Genomic DNA, 21,538 nt, shown 5'->3' with positions numbered 1-21,538 from the left:
ATCTTAAAGATGCTAAAGGAGTCTGCAACTGGAAGTAGAGCAGTCTAGCAAAATTCTTAGGCACTTGAAGGTGTAAAAATGTCTCTTTCTTAAGGTAAAATGCACTGGAGCGGAAAAAAGCAAGATATACATGTATATTGTAAGTAAAGTATGTGGGTGGATTTATCACGTCAGGCCGTTTAAAAAACATCCACAATACCCCAAACCCGAATTTGCCCTAAAAAAAAGAGTGTCCTACCCTTCCTTTTTTACACATGCACATACTCAATATTTACATTAACTTCAGTGCCCGTGGGTTTTGCTATACTATCTCAGGTCTATCAAGGAGGCACCCTTAGTTGTTCTAATTGATGATGGGGATCTCTTGATATAGGTCACAATCATGTAACTCTGAGGACAAGGGATGTACATGATTTTAACGAAGGGCCACAATGCTTTGTAGCCAACTGCTAAAAATAGATTTTCTAATTGCATATTGGATTCAGCATTATTGTAGATAGCTAAATAACACTTGCAACTAATAAAATACATGGTAGCTCTAGTTTTAATGAAGGCAATATAATGGAACATATTTAGTTTTCTCAAAACATTGCATCTAAATATGAGGATTTTGTTGGAGTCGCTCTTATTTGGTTTCCTGTATGGAAAATCTAGTGGGTGAATGCAATGTCTTGCCAGAGTCAAATAAATGCTGTATCCAGGATGTTGGCTTCACCATTTAAGAGACTTGTTTACCAATGTAGTCAGGCTTAGACATTATTTCCATCACCCCTTTTTTTTCTTAGACATGACCACAAGGTAAGCTGATAGTTATTTCTTATGTAATGATTTATTATGAACAACCTAGTACAATAAATGTGTACAAATCTTAAAGTTGTCACCCTATAATACACTTTACAGAAATATTTAAATCAATAAATAATTCTAAAATTCTTTCACTTGCAATAAATACATTCATAAAAATGATCTTCCCATCAAAATATACAGACATGGACAAAATGGAAGAATTAAGCTGGTGTCCATTTAAATTTTATTCAGAAAACATGCTCTAGAAATTATGAATTCAGAGTTCTTACAATTGCACTTTTTGTATCTTCTATCACAGACTAGTTTCATCTCTTGGAAAGCTTTGACCTTGCCTCTTAAAGCGACTGTTTTGACATTTTTCAATGTCTTACACTAAAAAGCGTTTAAAATTTCAATCAGTTTTATAAATAAACTATTAAATTTTTGTTAATCTTCATCAACATCATCATCTAAATCATCGTCATCTTCATCATCATCATCATCTTCTACCTGAAAATAGATTTTATTATTCAACAAACTGTAAATATATAATGTATCTCCTTTGAACAAAAATGATTTTTTTTAACTATGCATGTGACAAAGCAACACAAACACTTAAAATAAAGCATAAAAAAAATCAAAGTGAATCTGAACTTACTGGAATATTGTTTTCTTTCAGTAATTTTTTGTAGTTTTCTATTTTTGTATCTTGGTCGGCCAGCAGCACCAGAAGATCTTCTTGTTCTTTTTTCAATGTTTCTAGTTCCTCTTGTACTCCTCCTTTCTCTTTAAGTACATTATTCTTTTCTTCTTCCATTTTCTTTTAAATGAAAGAAACATGCTTACATTATCATGTCATAAATGTTCTATGGATAAACCAGAGATATGCAAGAATAAGTAGTTCTTCTCATGACACAAAAACAAAGATTCTCAAAAATTAATTCAGAATTTTCCTTCTCCTGGCCCATCCTATAATGATATTTTTCAGTGGCCCTGCATCTATAACCTCTATACTTACATTAAATTTATCCAATAGTTTTAAATTCTCTTCATTTGACTTTTTAAGTCTTTCCTGTAGGGTCATTTTTTCCTCCATTAGTTTGGCCATTTCTGCTGGATCTGCCTGGATTTCAGCACTGCTCTCTAACCTTTGTTTCTGCAACAAGCACAATGGTTTTAATAACTCAGAAACTATGAAGAAAGCATTAAATACCTATTAAACTAAACTGATTTCTAGCCATTTTATTAACACATGTACATGTATTTGCATATCAGTTAGCATACTTGATTGTGATAGAATTCGGCTGAGCTGAACCAAGCCGGGTAAACCACGGTACGCTCTTAGAATCAAGCAAACAGGCTAATGTAAAATAAAAGAAATAGAAATATTTCTATCGTACAACATTAGCATAGAAAAGGACTACACTTTTTGCAAATATGTTCATTTCACAAGCCTACCTCGATCAAAAGCTTCACGTCTTAAAACAAACAATTTTCAACACTACTATCCCCAAGGATGCCATGTTGAAGCCGCCCGAGCCCATCAAATTTTTCCAGCTCAATCGGCTCACCCGGCTTGATGCATGTGCAATACCGGCTCAGAATCAAGTGTATCATCGGTTTACCCAGGCGCGCTGGATGGTCAGAATCAAGTATGCTAAGTATTTACTACAGAAGTTTCTGTGGGTTCTTAAGGTACCTGTCCTCACTGTAGCAAATTATTAGCAAATATAACTCAGGGACTGTGTGGCAAACAATTGAATTAACGCTACCAAAATTTTATCATACAGGCATACATCTTATATGTGTACTCATTTTATCATACCATGTATTTTGATCCTGATCAATCTGATTTTTCTGCAAAGTCATTGTTCTCATTTATTTCTAAAGATTTTCATGATGAGATAATGTAATTTGTTTAATTTTACAGTAAATAGTTCTTTCTTTCTCTCTCTTTCTCTCACTAAATTTGATAACATTTGACTTCCTGATCTTACTTACTAAGGACTGAATTTGGCTCTCTGCCTCATTATTTTGAACACCAAGGCGACTAATTTCGTTATCTTTTTCTGCCAAGCCTGTCCGCAGTTCATGTAATTCACTTTGAAGTCTATTAATGGTTGTTTGTAACACTTCCGATTCACTAGGGACAATATTTTCCTTATCCTCCTCTGCATTATTCACTATTCTGGCTTCCAACATTGTAACATCTGTTTTCTGAAATTGCAAATTTAACTAAAGGCATTTCTTGAAAATGGTGATTTTTTTTAAACAAACAAAAATGCATCACCCTTTTCCCTATATTTGTTAATAACAAGTCAAAACTTCTCAATTAACAACTAGGTTCCCATTGTTCTCATCCCCCCCCCCCCCCCCCCCTCCAAACAAAAAACATTTTTTTCCTGGGGAATAGAAAGATAAGACAACAAGATAACAAGATAAAAACAAGAGAGAGATGTTATTTATGATCTCAGTAATGGCAGTAGTTGTACAGTTACAAGGCTGTTACATACAGTTGTAAGCCACTTACTAATTTTTCTATAGAAGAATCTTTGTTAGCATTGTCTAATCTCATTTTCTCCAGTTGTTCTTGCAGAGAGCGGATCTCCTCATCTTTCTTTGCATCTGCTGCCTGATTAGTTTGAGCACCTTTTATAAAATAGACATCTCTTAATTTTCCATATAACCAGTATATTACCAAAAAACAATAGGTAAAGTTTGTCATCATAAATCTTATGATACTAGTTACCTCTTCACACTTTCCAAAGAAAAAAAATATATTTACATGTATATTCTCTTTCACATGTTATGTCAAAAATATACTGCACATGTATGTGTATATATACATTTAAGGAATTTATTTGAATATTTCAACGTTCAGAATGAATCAACAAGATTAGATAAAAATGCCAAAGGAACATATTCAATTGCTCTTCAGAATGAATTAACTAACATGAAACATTCTTTAGCATGTTCACAACCAATTAATTGATATCTAACCTTTCTGCACTTTGAGTAGAGAGTTCTGATCCTTGAGTTGTTGCACCTGTTCCTTCAGTTGACTGATTTCTTCTGCTGACATGGAATGTTTAGACTGTAGTTCTAGGTGTTTTTGCTGAAGGTCATTCAACCTTTGATCCTACATGTGGATTCAAAAGAAAAAAAAAACAATCACATACACGTACTACAGATAAATCCATTTATCATTGCCCAAGTGAGAAATGAATCTTGTCCTAGCACTATTCATTTGTTACTTAAAAAATCATCTATCATGCCCATGATTTCATCTCACAGAATAACCATTTTTGCCTGACCAACATATCCTCAGCAATGTTCCCTACAACAAAAGCGAAAATTTGTCTTTTCGTACCTGCTCCTGGATGATGTCTTTATACTGGTTGACCACCAGTTCATGTTGCTGTAGGTTCGCTAGCTTGGCTTTGTTTTCCTTCCTTCCTGCCTCTGTTGACACTGCATCTAGAGCTTCAACTGTCAGGGAAAACACACTTCAATTCAATTGGATTTGATCTTTGGATTGAATAATTAATAAAAAATTTTATGTACAAGTAATTTGATAAACACTAAACAGGAAAATAAAATTACGAAGTTCTACTCTATTTCTCCAATCGCCATTAAAATATACAAATACTTACCTTCTAGAGCTTTAAATAATCTCGTGAACTCATAATCAAAGGTGGCTTCAATGGGTTGTTTGTAACTAACATGTGGTTTCTTGGCTGCTTTTGTGTAACTTTCACCCTTGGGAACTTGTGATAATTTTTCTGTGAAGGTTTCAAGTCCTATCCTCTTTTCAATAATCTGTCTCAAAGAGGCCCTGCAAACAGAAATCGGAAATTAAATTCCGATTCCATGTATATGAAAAATTGCTTTTTTTGGGATATATTCCAGCTGCAGAAACATCACTTTAAAATAATACCATCAATGTTTATCAAGTTTCCTAATATAAATCAGCTGTGAATAGCCAGTGGTATACATACTTGTTAAATGTTTCATTCTGTTCATCATTATACAGAATGGTAATGCCCAGTAGAAAGGCACACAGACCTTGCACCATGGACTCATTTTCATCACTATCTGAGGCTGAAACTTGTGTGATAAGCTAAAAATGGCTAAGGAATAAATAATCTAGACCAAGGTCTCAGCAGAAAATTAATTAATGATACCATTTTTAAAAGATAAGTATGGCTAATTTGAAAAACAGAGATAAAATGAATTAGGAGTGAAATGGGTCAGTCAACCACCATATTTGTACCCTAATTTACTTTACCTGCATGTATTTACTTTAGTATGCACCTTTTTCAAGCAAATTCCCCACATTCTCCATGATATCAAAATATTAACAAAAATCATACTGCAAAATGGTCATGCACTACATCTCAATATCATTTGATATTCAATTCTCAACAAAATTGAATTCTTCTTAAATATATTAAACTACATATAGGAAAATTAATCCAAACAAATTATCAGGCACTAAATAAACTGTTGTAAAAGGATACATATGGTACATTAGCAGTGTTGGCAAGGAAATGAGCAACAGTGATGGGGGAATCTGTCATCCACACACACAGCAACTGTAACAAACCAATCCTGGTCTGCAGTTTTCCTCCCTGAAGAGAACAGAAACTGTGTTAGATTCACATGAAATTTTATTGAATATTTCAAATGTAAATCCCAATCATCTTTAACTGTAGGATTAGCTTCATTTGATATGTACATGTACATGTATTGAATATAAAGAAACAGATCAATATTACTTCTGTACAATATTGGAAATGGTGATTCAGTTCTCAAATTTCATTATGAAAACAAGAGGCCCAAGGGCCTTAACGGTCACCTGAGTATCATACAACAATTTAGAGAATCCATAGAGTATAAAATGAACTAAAAGGTGAACCTTTGTTGCCCAAAAGCAAGAAAAATAGGGTGATCAGGATCAACAAAATAATTAGTCTAGTATTCATTAACAGTTCACAAATTAGGTTCTAATCTCTTCCCCATTTATCACTCTCACCATAAGTATATTAACAAACTATCAGTGCTTCATTTCTTGTTGAAATCTCTTACATTGGCCTCTCTTGGTCTTTGATGAACATTTCATAAGACAAGTTATTTTTGTCTGATTTTTATTTATCTACTACTTACATGTCTACCTGATCATTAAAACTAAGAAAGTACTTTTTGTATTATACAATAACAATTCTTGCATAATTCTCCTATTCTATTAACCTTTCAAGTACATTATTTACAGTGATTAATTATCAAAAGTAAATGGCAAAGGGGAATAACTCCTCTCAGTAGAATACAAATTAATAGAGCCCTGGACAGGACCAGAACACTTGAACAAATGGTCCAGATGTTCAAAAATATGGTAAAAATACCCTTCCTTATTGAAACTTTTACTCTTTTTGCCTCTGATATGCCCAGGTGCAGAGAAAATTTTTAAAGAAATAATGCATTTTTACTACAGATTCACTATATTATCAATAGAGCACCCCCCCTTCTCCCCACTGAGAAACACCAGAGCCTCTCACCCTGGGACCAGAAGTTTGCTCATCATAAGTAATCACTTTGTTTGTCTGCTTAACACTAAGAGCAGACAGGATTATTTAATAGAATTAATGCATTTTCACTATATTATCAAGAGCCCCACCCTTACACCAGCACATCTGACCCAAGGGGTCATGAAATTCACTACTCTGGAAGAAGCACTCTTGCTCATCATAACCATACACTTAGCTTCTTTGCTTTTTAACCAGAATATTTTCAAAGAAATTTTGCTTTTTCGCTATATAATCAATAGAGCCCCCCCCCCCCCCCCTTTTTCCCCAGAACCCTTGATCCTGGGAGCCTGAAATTCACAATTTTGGAAGAGGCATCCTTGCATATCATAACAATGTATTTAGTTTATTTAAATAATACCCAGGGGCAGAGAAGAAGATTCTCAAAGAAGAAATTCTCAAAGAAATAATTCACCTTCACTATATGATCTATATAGCCCCACCCTAGCACCAGAACCCCTGTCCCTGGGGCCATGAATTTAACAATTTTGGAAGAGGCATCCTATCATAACAATGTATTCAATTTGTTTAAATAATAACCAGGAGTAGAGAAGAAGATTTTCAAAGAAATTTTGCTTTTTCACTATATAATCAATAGAGCCCCCCCACCCCCTTTTCACCAGAACCCTTGACCCTGGGGCCATGAATTTCACAAATTTGGTAGAGTCAGCCTATCATAACTATGTATTTAACTTGTTTAATTAATACCCAGGAGTTGAGAAGAAGATTTTCAAAGAAATTTTGCTTTCTCACCATATAATCAATAGAGCCCCCCCCCCCCCTTTTCACCAGAACCCTTGATCCTGGGGCCATGAAATTCACAATTTTGGAAGAGGCATCCTTGCATATCATAACTATGTATTTAATTTGTTTAAATAATACCCAGGGGCAGAGAAGAGGATTTTCAAAGAAATAATGCACTTTCACAATATGATCTATATAGCCCTGCCCTAGCACCAGAACCCCTTACCCTGGGGCAATGAATTTCACAATTTTGGTACAGTCACTCTTGCTAATCATAACTATGTATTCAATTTGTTTAAATAATAACCAGGAGTAGAGAAGAAGATTTTCAAAGAAATTTTGCTTTCTCACCATATAATCAATAGAGCCCCCCCACCTTTTCACCAGAACCCTTGACCCTGGGGCCATGAATTTCACAATTTTGGTAGAGTCACCCTTGCTTATCATAACTATGTATTCAATATGTTTCAATAATACCCAGGAGTAGAGAAGAAGATTTTCAAAGAAATAATGCACTTTCACAATATGATCTATATAGCCCTGCCCTAGCACCAGAACCCCTGACCCTGGGGCCATGAATTTCGCAATTTTGGTAGAGTCACCCTTGCTTATCATAACTATGTATTCAATTTGTTTCAATAATACCCAGGAGTAGAAAAGAAGATTTTCAAAGAAATAATGCACTTTCACTATATGATCTATATAGCCCTGCCCTAGCACCAGAACCCCTGACCCTGGGGCCATGAATTTCACAATTTTGGTAGAGGGCTCAATGCTTATTACAATCATGCCAACAGTTTGACCCCTTGTTGTCCAGGAGTAAAGAAGAAGATTTTTAAAAATTGCATTAATTTTGGTGGTTTTAGCCCCACCCCTCAGGCCCCAGGGGGGCAGGGACCATGAAATTCACAAATTTTGTTCCCCTTCACACATAGATGCCATATGCCAAAATTGGCTGAAATTGGTTCAGCGGTTTTAGAGAAGAAGCTGAAAATGTTCAAATGTTAACACACGACGCACGACGGACGACGACGGACGAAAACGGATAGCAATAGGTCACCTGAGTGACTCAGGTGACCTAAAAAGTAACTAAATATTGCCACAACTTTATGAAAAAAAAACCCAACTAATATCAGTAATATTCATAAATCTTAACCACACAAAGCAAAAAAAAACAACTTAAGATCTTTTCTTTACCTGAGCCAGTATATTACAACATTGTTGTAGAAGTGAAACTGGTGGACTACCAATACTGGTGGCCAGCTGGACTCGCAACAACTGTTCTTTCTGTGTGTTGTTCTCTAGTATGGCATGTAACAAAGCCACTGATGCAAACCAATTAGACAGCGAGTCTGCACTGAACAGACCTCCGCACAATAACTGCCCTGCAGTTATCTGGTTTGCTGTAAAACAGATTGTTTTTATATTACTGTCATTCACTTCAATATGGTGGAAAAGACTAATCAATATAAAAAGAACCCTTGCTAATGATTACATCTACCCTTAAAACATTTTCTTCATGACAGATCTGCCTTCTGTGAAATTATCTCTCACTCTCATTTCATTTAAATTAGAGAGCATTTCTATTTTTTGTTAACCAGTGTCCTAAATATAATGCTAAAACTTTCATCAAACAGAAAGCAACATATGTACAAATACCTGGTAAATAATTTCATATACCTTGTTTATATTTTTGGATTAAGGACTTCAGTGTTGTACATTTATGCAAACTAACTTTCATCCGCTGCTCAAGTTTTAGATGATACTTTTCTTTTAAATATACCGATATATGATACTTTTCTTTTCATACTGTATCATACATTTCTTTCCATTTTATATACTTTTCTTTTCAGAAGCATCAGAATTACCATGAAGCAATGTATGTTTTAATAAAATCATTTTAAACATTCTTCAGACTTTATTTTTCTTATTAAATATTAAAAAAAAAAAAAAAAAGAAATGCTTCTACCAAACCACTGATGAATTCACCTAGCAATGAAACATTTGAAACTAAAACTTCCGTACCATCTGATGAGGTGGGTAATAAAGTAGTTACAATCTGTGACTGGCCAACTTCATTCTTATACAAGAAAGACTGAAAGCAGTAGAGAACAGCACACCTCAGGGGGAAGGGTTGTTTTTCATTCACCATAGACATCAAAAGGACTACAATGGCTGGTCTACAAATTAAAAGAACGAAGACATCAGAATGTAAGACTCAAGGGAATACATGTAATATTTAGATACATGTATCATCACATTACTTCATGAATATAACATAAATCATTTAATGTCTGGGTCTAAAATTAGGATTTATTAAAGACAGCTGTGAAGTGAAACATCCATGTGATATTTTAAGATAAAACACCTTGGGGGATTTGAAGGTGCCATTACAGAGGCAAAATATTCTTGGTTTTGTAGGTTTCCTCTGATGACCTCTGCCACAGTATTAATTGTCTGCAATGAAGAAAAAACTTGATAAATACATACATATATATCATAATGATAAGGAATTTTCTGTTCATTATCTGGCAGATACATCATTTTAAGTTCCTTGATTCCCATTACCATCCTGCCAATGCATTTAATTAAAAAAGTATCCAAACAAATTACCAAGTGATTTGTATCAATATGCTAAAACCACTCACTTCTGTTAAAACATCAGCAGGTACTCCACTGGCCATCAGTATTGTACAAAGCTGCTTCAGCAAACCTGAAATAAACAAACCAATCATGTCATTTGCTGTTAAGATAAGCATAGATGTGTTTACATTATCTGGTTTATTACAAAAGGAAGAATTTTAAACAAGATGTTACATTTAAAAGCATTTATTCTGTACACAAGCTGTAAAATTTGTAAAAAAGACTATAAACCTACCACACTGAAACATGGTCCTCTGACAGGCAGTTATTTGTTGCTGGGGACTATTGGGTGACACAAGACACCTCACCAACTATAACAAGTAGAAAACATGTGTAAAGTCAGTAAGTATAAAATAAGCAGTAAGTTCAGTCTAAATGCTCAGGTCATGATGGTGGTTCTTATTTCCCAATCATGCACCTTTCTCAACAAACATCTAAAATCTTTAAATGTTCCAAGAATAACATAAACTTCGGTACACCACAGAATATTAGAAGTACATTGGTTGAAAAAAAAAATCCTTTCCATGGCATCAACGTTTTCCACTACTCTATAATGTACAAAATTCAGAGACAATATAATCTTGAAATTTTTCCAGGATAGCCAGTTAGAATTAATGTTATAGAGAGATGATATAATATTCTGTGCCTGACCTGCAGCATGAGGTGGAGATTGGTGACTTTTTGTGCTGACCAGCCTGCCTGGGAATGAGTGTGTTGTGAATCTAGGTCAAAGTATGAGGTCAATCGTTGGATGTAGCTGCTCTCCCGGAAAAAATTCTGGTTAGACGAGTTGTTCTTCAAAAGTGTAGTGAGTAGAAGGAGACAGTCCTCCACAACTATACCTTAAAGGGTAATACAGGCAAGGTAGAATTTAAAAACATGGAATAAAATAAAAGGTGGGAAGATATATGAGACAATTTATTACAGTCAAACCTCGTTATCTCAAACCCTATTGGACTTGAAAAAAAAATTTGAGATATCCAAAGATTCAAGATATTGAGGTCAAAATACATAAAGAAAAAGTGTTTGAGACTTTAAACTCACTTTGACATATACGCGTATAGACATACCTCCATCACTGTTGCCTTCATCTTTCACGATGTCCAGCAATCGCTCAAAAGCATTCTCAAATGCCACAATTTTCTGTAGGTTTGTATTGCCTTTTGTTAACTGAGTCAATAGTAGCAATGCCTGAAGATACAAAACCAGGAGCATGTACATGTATGTAAAATATCTCGAAATTACACACTACGTAGATTCCTATATCCCAATGCAATGTATCTTTGACTTCCTATGTCTCTGCATGTGTACGTGCACTAAATGTCTTTGACATTGACCCTTTTATTTGATGAACTAAATGGTATCAAATTAAGTTTCTAAAAAACATAGTCCTTACATCATTACGAATAATCTCTCTACTATCAGATAACAGGTCCATTAATTTGGACACACCCATCGGACTGACAAGGATAGCCTCTTGTAGTTCTTTGCCTTTATTAGTTAAAAGAATGGTCAACAGCTTAACTGTTGGCCATCTAACATGGAAGTCATATTCCTGCAAAGAAAAAAAGTCACATCTCAATTTTGTACCAATGAAGCAGAATCAAAATCAATGTATTCAGGTCATGGAGTTTCCCATTTTTTCAAGGTAAACTAACCTCCAAAAGTGAGAGAAGGAGGGAGACATTTTCTTTTTTCTTGGTAAATATTTCGGTGAACTGTGCACCCAGATCACCAGGAAGGTTTGCTGGGACATTAGATTCATCATCTGAAATGCAGGATAATTTTAAATTTTTACTATTATTCTGTATCATATGTTCATTAACATTTATCTAGTAATGCAAAGTCATATTATTATACTCAAAATCAATAAACTCTCTCTTTCTACATATGTAAAGTTTCATAGAGGATTTAATTTATATCTTAAGCTGCTACAGCATCATTGGATACCCACAGGTGATCTTGTCTTAACGAGATCCCATGTGGGTATCCGATGATGTTGCTAGAGTCACTTATCATGACTCTTCCTCTGAAAAAAAAAGTTTTTGGAAATCCTTTCTATACTCTTTATCTGGTTATAAAATAACATCCTTTTTTAAAAAAAAAAAAAAAAAAAAAAAAAAGTCCATTTTTATTTCACCCATAATGTGAAACAAAATATAATCAGTATCCATTGCTATCTAAGTATTTCAGCATACATTCTGCATTAACCTCCCCTCTTTCAACATCTTGATGCTAACCATTGCCTATCAAAATCAAGTGAAAACAATGAAGTGATTTGTGTCTATGTTTTCAGATTTCCCTCATGAATGAATAATATAAGATACCCTAGAAGTATGTCAAAATAAAGTCAAAGTAAAAAATTTTCAAAGAAGGACTGAGAGCAGTAATGCAGTATACTATTAAACTTGTATAAATAATATCGTTGTATAAACATGTAATCACTTTTGACTATGACAACTGAACTTACCATCATCTGAGGGCTCATTAGACAAAACGTTACAGAGAGCATCTAATGCATATCCAGTTATTTCTGAATCACTCCTAAAAAAAAACAATATAAAACACATATAAACAGATTAAGATTGAAGTTTATACCCTTATACTTCACTTGAAACTCTAAACATCTTTTTAAAAAAATCAAATATAATTCAAACAAGATGTGTTTGTGAAACACTGATGCCCCCGTATGGCAGCTTATGGCGAAGGTTAAAGTTTCTCAAATGCAAGTCAAAATCCAGGCCAAAAGATAAAAAATGTTTAATTTGAAAGCCCTAGCTGCAACTGTTCAAAAGTTATGGCGAAGGTTAAAGTTTTTTAAAAGTAAGTAAAACATCAAGGTCAAGGTCAAAGTTGTTGGTATCCAAAGGAAGGTCTTGTCACAAGGATTACATATGTAAAGTATGAAAGCCCTAGCACCACATGTTCAAAAGTTATGGCCAAGGTTAAAGCTTTTCAAAAGTAGGTCAAACTCCTATGTCAAGGTCAAAGGGTCAAAGTGGTTGGTATCCAAAGGAAGGTCTTTTCACAAAGATTACATATGTGAAGAATGAAAGCCTAGCACCAACCATTAAAAAATTATGGCCAAGGTTAAAGTTTTTCAAAAGTAGGTCAAACTCCTAGGTCAAGGTCAAAGGGTCAAAGTGGTTGGTATCCAAAGGAAGGTGATGTCACAAGGATTACATATGTGAAGTATGAAAGCCCTAGCATCAACTATTCAAAAGTTATGGCCAAGGTTAAAGTTTTTCAAAAGTAGGTCAAATTCCAAGGTCAAGGTCAAAAGGTCAAAGTTGTTGGTATCCAAAGGAAGGCCTTAACGAGGTTCGCTCCTGAGCTTTTGAGCAGATTTATATCTTAACCTATATTTCAAAAATTCTGCATAAAGTTTTAATTCTTACAATAAATTTGGATTCTACAATGCCAATTAAACTATATTCAGTTAAAACTCCATGATTAAATTCCATACCAAAAGCATTAAGTGAGGAACTATATTTTGTGGCAGCAGGTTTTTTAGAAGAAAATGATCATTTTTTCTCTTTCGAAGTATTTAAAGTATGTTAAGTTTGGATTCCTATTTTTCCATGCAGCCTGCACACAGAGTTATTTCGTGCAGTTAACTATTTTATACTAGTCCTATATTATATATCAAATAAACCGTCATGAATTCTATCATCATATTTCATAAATATAGCAAATATATTGTGTAAATCAAGAAAAAATATCTCTATTTTAAGCTTAAAATTAGCACTATTTTAGTATTTATCTAAAAATTTACATCACAAGCCCCCACCTTTTATTTTCTTTTCTGAAAACATAAGATGCCTTTAACCATTATTCTTAAATTCAGTAAAATGTCATTACTTTCAAATGATTTTTTTTTGCTTGTTAAATTTTTAATGCCAGAAAAATGAAATTTTTTGAGTGCAAAAAGGTCAAATAAATTAACATGCGGAATAATTTAAAAAAAAATTTCATTGTCACAAATTTTAGTGTGTCTATTCAAGATGAAATAAGGCTGTGTTTGTTCCCATAATTTATTTGAATAAAAAATATTGGAGGAAAACTTCAAAAATTGATTTATGTGTAAGACGTATTTACAGTGCAAAAAGGTCAAACTAAATGCTCTGTAGCGCCAAAAGAAGCGCATTGACCCCCATTTTTTGTTTTGAATTTTAATTAAGCTATGTGTATAAATTCTAAAAATATACTTGATAAAAAATTCTCATTACTTTTGATGGCAGGATCTAACCTCCTTAACACAAAGAATACACATGTGAAGTTTGAAACCCCAAGCACCAACTGTTCAGAAGTTATGGCCAAGGTTAAAGTCTCATAAAATTTTGCAAAAGTGGGTCAAACTCCAAGGTCAAGGTCAAAAGGTCAAATATGGTGGTACCCAAAGAAAGGTCTTGTCACAAGGAATACACATGTGAAATATGGAAGTCATAGCTCCAACCAATCAAAAGTTATGGGCAAGGTTAAAGTTGACAACAGACAGACAGACAAACAGATAAACAGACAAACAGATAAACAGACAAACAGACAAACAGACAGACAAGACAAAAACAATACACCCCCGGGATCTTTCGATCCGGGGGCATAAAAATGTCTTCCTCTTATCTTAGAGGATTAATGTCCAAAAGTCTAAAAATTGCACTTGGACTAGAACATTTTTTTTTCCAAAATGTTGGAGGGATAGCATTTGGAACAATTGTTTACAAATGAACAGACAGACAACGAACACTTAACCATCACATATTAGGTTTTTCAGATCTACAACCAAAAGAGTTAAAGAACTAAAAGCCAACTTTTCTTTTTGCCAATAATGTGCAAAGTTGTTTTGGAGGCATGTTCTATTTTTCAACTGAAATGTCACCTGTCTGTTTCCAGTGTCTGTATCAGTGTATCCATCGCTTGAGTTCCAACTTCCAGTCGAAATTTCTAAAAATCAAGAAATATAATCATGTGAACAGTTGCATTGTTTTTTTAACATCACTCAGAAAGATAAAACGTTCTGTTACTTAGTTGGATATTAACCTTAGACATTGCTTTAAGTGCACGAACTGCATCTCTTCTGTCTTCCAGTAATGTAGAGGACTGCACCCTATCAACAAGACGTTCAACCTACAAATAATGTAATCAAATTGTATAATGAAACAAATGCTGGTACATTGTACACTAAGAAAAGGACATTGTTTCGTTTCTCTGTTTGCTTGGAAGTGGTGATGTAACAATTGTCGCCGATTTTTGATTAGCAGTTGTCATAAATGAAACGATGTGAATAACCGATTGTTATTTTCATAATTGAAAATCGCCAACGTTAGTAATTTTTCATTGTATGAATTTCTCTTTTTTTACCTTGACCTCACCAAAAAAAAAAAATGGCTGACCTACTTTTGAGCCAACATGACATGTTATAAGATACATCAAATGACAAGATTTGATAATCCTAGCCCTTATAGTGGGCAAAATATCAAAGTTTTAACAAAACATCATTTTAGGTCAACTTTGAAGTGACTAGAGACCATGCCCTTTGCCCCAATGTTATGCCTTGAATGCATATATTTGGTGATAAAATGCCCTATGGTTCTCAAGAAGAAGATTTTAGCAACCAATACCTTTGTTTTTATTTCCCTAATTATCTCCCCTTGTTTAAGGGTCACATCCCTATTTTTAGTATAAATGAAAGCCCTTGGGCCAAGGATACCCTGTGACAAATTTGATAAGAATTGATCAAGGGCTTCTTGAGATATGGCCCATATTCCACACTGCACAAAGGGCCATAGCATTAGCTCTTTAGAAGAGCTAAAAATCAGTATTAAAAAAAAAAGTGTTGACAAAACAAACAGGCTATGAATATGTTTTGATTTTTTTTCTTTTAATTAAGCACACAGTTAGTAAGATATTTTGGACTACCAAGAGTTCATTTGACTTCCATCGTGTGATTTGTTTACAAAGCCACTGCAAATCCGCAAGCTTTGCATTCTCTCTATTCTTTGTGTGACCCAACAAAAATTACTTGACGTCTTAAAATTTTATAAATTAATATCTTTTGAAAGGCACTGACTCCAAGAATATAATTTAACAAAATTGGAAAATTTCTCAGGAGAATTATTTTTCATGAATAACCAAAATGATATTTTCCAAACCAATCAGAAAAATTCTGAATATTTTTTATTAATTGATCGAAATGTATCTCCAATTAATATGATCATCGATTATTTTTTTTTTGTCTGATTGCCCATCACTACTTGGAAGTTAATTCATCTTTTGAAAACACTGATAACAGTAACAATCTGAGCAATAAGGTTTCTTTTTCTTTTTTTTGCAATATGGTCATGAATGTTCTGCCATAACATAGTCTGGGGTGTTTAACTATTTTTTTTTTGCACTAAAAACACATAGATTTAGCATAACATGCAAACTGCTACCTTTAACTGGCTTAACTATAAAAGGAAATGTGGATAAAGGATATATAAAGGGTGTCATGCACGACACAGTTGTAAACAATATCATACTGATGATTGCATCTTTGGGAAAATTGAATATTTATATGTCACATCTGCTCTTATTTCAAATCTCAATCTCACTTATCCATTATATTACTCATTCAGACTTTCAATTTCCATTACTGGAAGTCTTCAAATTAGAGGCGCGTTTGGTCGTCCTGACTGGGACAGCATGACATAGCAGAGAATACAAAACTTGCCGATCTCTATCCAATTTTGAATGTTAAATGTATTTGTCATTCCCATTAAATAATAGAGGAACTAATATACATATGTGAGAGTGCAAAAGCCCTGAAATTATCATCCATTGATAAAAATTACGACGTTCCCTGGGCATGTGCATTGTATTTCGAGATGGACTGACAACACTTGTCAACAATTTCCTATAATAGATATATATTGATATCGTTGTCATTCCTAATTTTGATGCACGTAAAGTCCACCACAATACAATGTCTTATTTGCATGTTTGTTAGGCGTTTTTTCATCGACATTCAACATATTGTTTACATGTTGTTACAATTGTCCTGGAAATCCCGCGAGATTTGTATATTTTCTGACTTTTTCACAAAAGAGCACACTCAGAACTATAACTCTTCCATAGTGGAAATAGAAAGTATTTAAAACTTGGAATTGATGATTCAAGGCTTGGGAGGTAACTCTTGACAATGTGCATCGATCCTAAAGGAAGTTTGTAACCAAAACAACACAGTGTTCTTATAATACTCAAAATAAGTTTACAGATGCAATAAATTATATATATTCTTAAAACAGATTAATTTCTAAAGATAGATCTGTAGAAATTGAACATTTGCTTCAACGATAGAAATGAACATCTTGTTTAGAAAATTTTAAATTAACATTTGTATCCACACCATTCTTTTCATCAGAAAAACAAAAGTCAAAAAATAATAAGCTCAGCTTTCGTATTAAACGACACAACTGACAAGTATATTATCTGTTAACATTGTTTACGTTTTAATTTGGCAGAGAAAATTCGAACAGTAGGTAACACGGCATGTATGTTTTTAAACAATTTTACGATGCAATTTCACTAAAATGAGTATTTGCGCTATTTTATGCTCATCTTATGTATGACTGAATGTTTATTTTGTACCGTTTCAACACCAGTTGGCTGTCCAGCAGTCCCTTGTGGAGCACTTAGATATTTTCGGAAGTAGTCCATCTTTCTGCTTTCGTGGACCTTCTGAGGTACGCATGCGCAACTTGATCGGATCGGGGTCGCGATCCTATAGTAGCTAAGCCGGAACCGGCGTGATAGCTATACGGATCCATCAGATGCTTTAGCAGTTTAGGGGGGCAGTGTAAGTTCTTTTTTGTATTTTTATTAAGTCAAGTGATTTGACAGTCTTCTTTTAAAAAATACATTCATGATGTAAAGATAAAATCCACTGTCATATTGTTTGAATAAGGCGTCACATAGCATCAAAGATCTTATAATCAGATAACATGGTGTCTTATATATATAAGAGTTCTACTAATTCATATGCAGAGAAATCTGCAGTTAGATGTTAAATAAATTAATTGGAATCTGCAGAGTATTATTCAATTTGTAATCCATGGAAGCATTATAGTAGGCCAAGATAAATTAACTCAACACTTATCATAATTTGCATTTTAATTTTCCCAATTTAAGCAAGCAACACTCAATCAGATTTCTGCATGTTCATCATGTTCATCAATACTTCATGGTCTTTGAAACATTTTTCCTCTGTCCACTGGTTCTTGTTTACTGTATAGTTCACTAAATTTTTGCAAGATGATGTATTTGGTATTTATAAGCGAGACAAAATTTTCACGAGCTGTGATTTCTGTTGTTTATTATCCTTATAACAATACAAATATATATGGGAGAATAAAATTTTCGTGAGCCGACAGACTCGTGTAATTATATATGCAAAAATAAAGTTATCTCAAATAAAAAGTGATTTACAGTATATTTAAAACATGGCCATCTTATCTTTGAAATATGCAGTTTTCAGTTGCGGCGGCCCACTACATAGATTCACTTTTTTAGCTTTTTAAAATTATTTTTCCTTCATCAGTTATTAGTGCTAAAACCTAAAAGTATCTGAAGAAAAAATCACCAGATTAGGGTATGCAATATTTGCTTAAAGTATTTAACAAGATCCCAACATAATTACCTTGATAACACAAATTTCTTTGATAATATACATATGGTGGGAAACAGTATAAATTGGTCAGAATACATTCATATTACATTTTTTGCAATTGATTTATTTCTTAGATTTGATAATAGTATAAATGATGATACTGACCCAACTAATTGCTTTGGCAGACATTTGTTTCCCAGCAAGCTTTATATTTGTTTGTCCTTAATGATTCCTTCATCTCTCAGTAGGTAATCTTTACAACCATAGACTTGAATGCTTGTGATACTCTCTCTGCTCACACACAAATGATTGTCAAATTTGGTACAATTAAAGTTTACTAAGTAGGCTGTAAAGTCTTTTTAATTAAACCATGATAAACTTGTAATTGCTCAAAGAGAATGAAATATCACATTTTGATCTTTTTACACAAATTTTATGTCACTGCTGGATATCATGAAATGATCAGAACTTTTTTGCTTAAAATTAAGTGATCTGTATTTTGCAACTAGTCAATGTCAATGAAGATATTGGGTCACAGATAATATATTTATTTCCTTTCTTACCCAAGATTATGGTCATGACGAAAATTGCAAAACCTCAGATCAGAAAATGTGGTAATTTGGCCAGGTCTATTAGTGCATGTAATATATTTAAAATTCATGAAATCTTTGTTTTGCAACATGCACTTATAATGCATGATTTTATTATCTCTGTGCAGTGGTTTCATTTTTGAGAGCTATGATAATTTAAGCGTTTATCACATTATCAAAAAATAGAGAATAATGGACTTTATCTCTTCCAAAATTCAAAAATTGTGGACCATTGTCCAAGTTGATGTAGCGATAATCTCACTTTATATTAGAGCTTAATATATGTGTATATCTGAGTAATTAGTTGTGGCAGGATGTAACCACTTTGGTTAACCACATATATTGTGGGATTAATTTATTTCCTGGATATAGCTATATGATCATCTTCATGTCACCATGGCTAGGGGTCAGTTTCTCTGAGAATATGTTGAAATCTTCCCTCATAGCTTCAGATATGTTATTCTTGTTAGATTATCATTATTATTAGAGTGTATTTTATAATTAATTAGTGACGTAATGTAACAGGATGGAAGTGTATTGGCTTTCATCCCGATTTTAGAATTCTCTTTCAAATTCTAATGAATGTAAGTGTTGGCTTTCATCCCGATTTTAGAATTCTCTTTCAAATTCTAATGTCAGTGTAAATGTGCTGAGGTGGTTGATCAATGTGTATAATTAAGAGAGCATCTTTGCAGTATTAATGGTATCCAAGTGACCAATAGACTTATTATCACCCAAATGGCCAGGTCTGAAAGCTAGCCATCACCTGTTTGCATGTAAAATACAGGGTTTAAATAATCTCGGTCAAAACATATGTATCTCCCTTTTTGACATGGACAATGTCATGAACAAATTAAGTTACATCTTTCAAAATTAATTGAACTTTATACTTCAGTGTGACTTTTACTCAAATTGGGAGGATCGAGTTATTAAGTCTGATTTCACATTCTGAAAGATTCCGATCATCAGCTCATTATTTTGTAAGCTATCACATTCCACTTGTCTGTCACATTACTATAAATGTAGGTATTATACAAATTTACAATGTACATTGGTTTCTATAATAATGGAAAATTATCTCTCCTATAATTTGTGTGATGGATGTGGCATAGAACGGCTGTAATATCAAATGTATAGTGAAAAAGACTGAGAAACTAATGACACTAGCCCTGACTAGAGCTGACTTTTACATAAATACCCATAATGTCAATAAATTACAAGTCTTTTGACATTATTTATAATAAGGCATAGAAGTTGAATGTTTATTGAGTGGTATGGGAAAAAATAAAAAGCAATAAATATGTGACAGGAAAACAAATTACTTCATGAATTCCTGAATTTTTTTTATTAAGGATTACCAGTAATATTTCTGCTTGTTGCTTGAGGATTCTGGCACATCTTATAAAGTTTATTAAAGGCAACATCACTGACATCTTTACTTAAAGAATTTCTCAAAATATTCACCTTCCAACATTACCTGGATGTTAATAAGAAATTGAAATCTGATGCTCTCTAAAGTTGAAGCCAGCTTCCCAATTTCCAATCTTTCTGCTTTCATGTTATTTGCTGTTCTAGTGTAAATTATACCGGTAATTTCTTCTTCCTAGTGCAGTATTTTTTACAGATTAACTTCCAACAAACTGAAGATTTAATTCCTGCTATATAGAGCATGAATCTAGTTTCTCAGTCCTGGGGAGTCCCTGTGCACAACACTAGAGGTTTTAGAACATTCCCTAGAAATCATACTTTTGAAACCTGTCCTGTTGGAAATAGAATTGAAATCTTTTTGAATACATTTAAATTTTAGGTCTTAGCTAATTTGACATAATTAATATTGAAACATTTACAGAAAAGTTCATTTTAAAAACTTGCTAAATTTTCCTGCAAATTGAGAAAATAAAAAAGTTGAAGTTTGTACATTTTCTCAGTGTTCACTGAAAATTTTCGAAGTGGTCTTAAATGTCTTCATTTTCCTTTCTAGGTTGTTATAACAACTATTTACGATTATCATATTAAATTAGATTAATTAATTAATTGAAAGATAAGGAATCTATAAAATTATTCAGTTTACAAAGGAGAATCATTCTACTAATAAAGTTCCATTGGAACATGATGTTGGAAAATAAAATTATTTAGCAGAGAGTAACAACAATCTTTTTGAAAACAAAATTCTCTGATAGTAAATTAATATGAAAAGTACTGGTCACATGGCTCAAAGACTTATTTTCATTTTTTCGTAAAAGTAAGGATAAAAACATAAAATAAACACTGAGATGAAAGAAATCAATCAGAAAAGAAATAGGAGAAACCAATAAAATCAATGTATAGTGAAATGAAATTTGTGTTTTGGTACCACAGAAATAATAATGTCTGAAAACAGATTATTAGCTGCATATTAACTCATCTATAATATGAATAGCTGTATAAATTTATTTATAGAAGGGAGGGGTCATGGAATAAAGAGAAGGTGTAATACAACTGGCCAGGTTCTAGATGATGAAATTTATAGAGAAAAATTACATATCTGTTGCAGAACAGTAATATACATG

At 33.2% G+C, this 21,538-nt stretch overlaps 1 protein-coding gene across 2 annotated transcripts; it reads right to left on the bottom strand.

The window, feature by feature from the left end:
- Positions 1–810: 810 nt before the first annotated feature.
- On the bottom strand, positions 811–17,507 carry LOC133190541 (general vesicular transport factor p115-like). Of its 2 annotated transcripts, none has more exons than XM_061326225.1 (23): positions 17,382–17,507; positions 14,793–14,879; positions 14,632–14,696; positions 12,226–12,299; positions 11,414–11,523; positions 11,152–11,310; positions 10,826–10,946; positions 10,407–10,597; positions 9,991–10,066; positions 9,761–9,825; positions 9,481–9,569; positions 9,138–9,292; positions 8,310–8,515; positions 5,307–5,417; positions 4,785–4,906; positions 4,440–4,621; positions 4,157–4,275; positions 3,787–3,925; positions 3,317–3,435; positions 2,788–3,003; positions 1,805–1,942; positions 1,441–1,606; positions 811–1,289 (listed from the first exon to the last, which is right to left on the bottom strand). In XM_061326225.1, the coding sequence occupies exons 1-23, from the start codon at positions 17,448–17,450 to the stop codon at positions 1,234–1,236; spliced, it is 2,835 nt and encodes a 944-aa protein (XP_061182209.1). In that variant the 5' UTR covers positions 17,451–17,507; the 3' UTR covers positions 811–1,233. The 2 variants fall into 2 exon arrangements, with proteins under 2 accessions (XP_061182209.1, XP_061182208.1); XM_061326224.1 differs by having other exon boundaries at positions 811–1,296; positions 1,445–1,606.
- Between the last annotated feature and the right edge of the window lie 4,031 nt (positions 17,508–21,538).

The sequence above is a fragment of the Saccostrea echinata genome, unplaced genomic scaffold (assembly GCF_033153115.1).
Source record: "Saccostrea echinata isolate AGI-Se365-2 ecotype Australia unplaced genomic scaffold, CSIRO_AGI_Sech_v1 ptg000022l, whole genome shotgun sequence".
Lineage (NCBI taxonomy): Eukaryota > Metazoa > Mollusca > Bivalvia > Ostreida > Ostreidae > Saccostrea > Saccostrea echinata.
The sequence above is the reverse complement of the archived record's forward strand: the minus strand, read 5'-3'. Positions and strand labels throughout refer to the sequence as shown.

Excerpts from the sequence above, each read along its gene's own strand:
- LOC133190541 (XM_061326224.1), bottom strand. The coding sequence starts at position 17,450 with ATGGACTACTTCCGAAAATATCTAAGTGCTCCACAAGGGACTGCTGGA. Across the intron at positions 8,516-9,137 it reads ATTACCCACCTCATCAGATG|CAAACCAGATAACTGCAGGG; the intron begins GTACGGAAGTTT and ends TCTGTTTTACAG. Across the intron at positions 1,607-1,804 it reads AACTATTGGATAAATTTAAT|AAAATGGAAGAAGAAAAGAA; the intron begins GTAAGTATAGAG and ends TTCATTTAAAAG.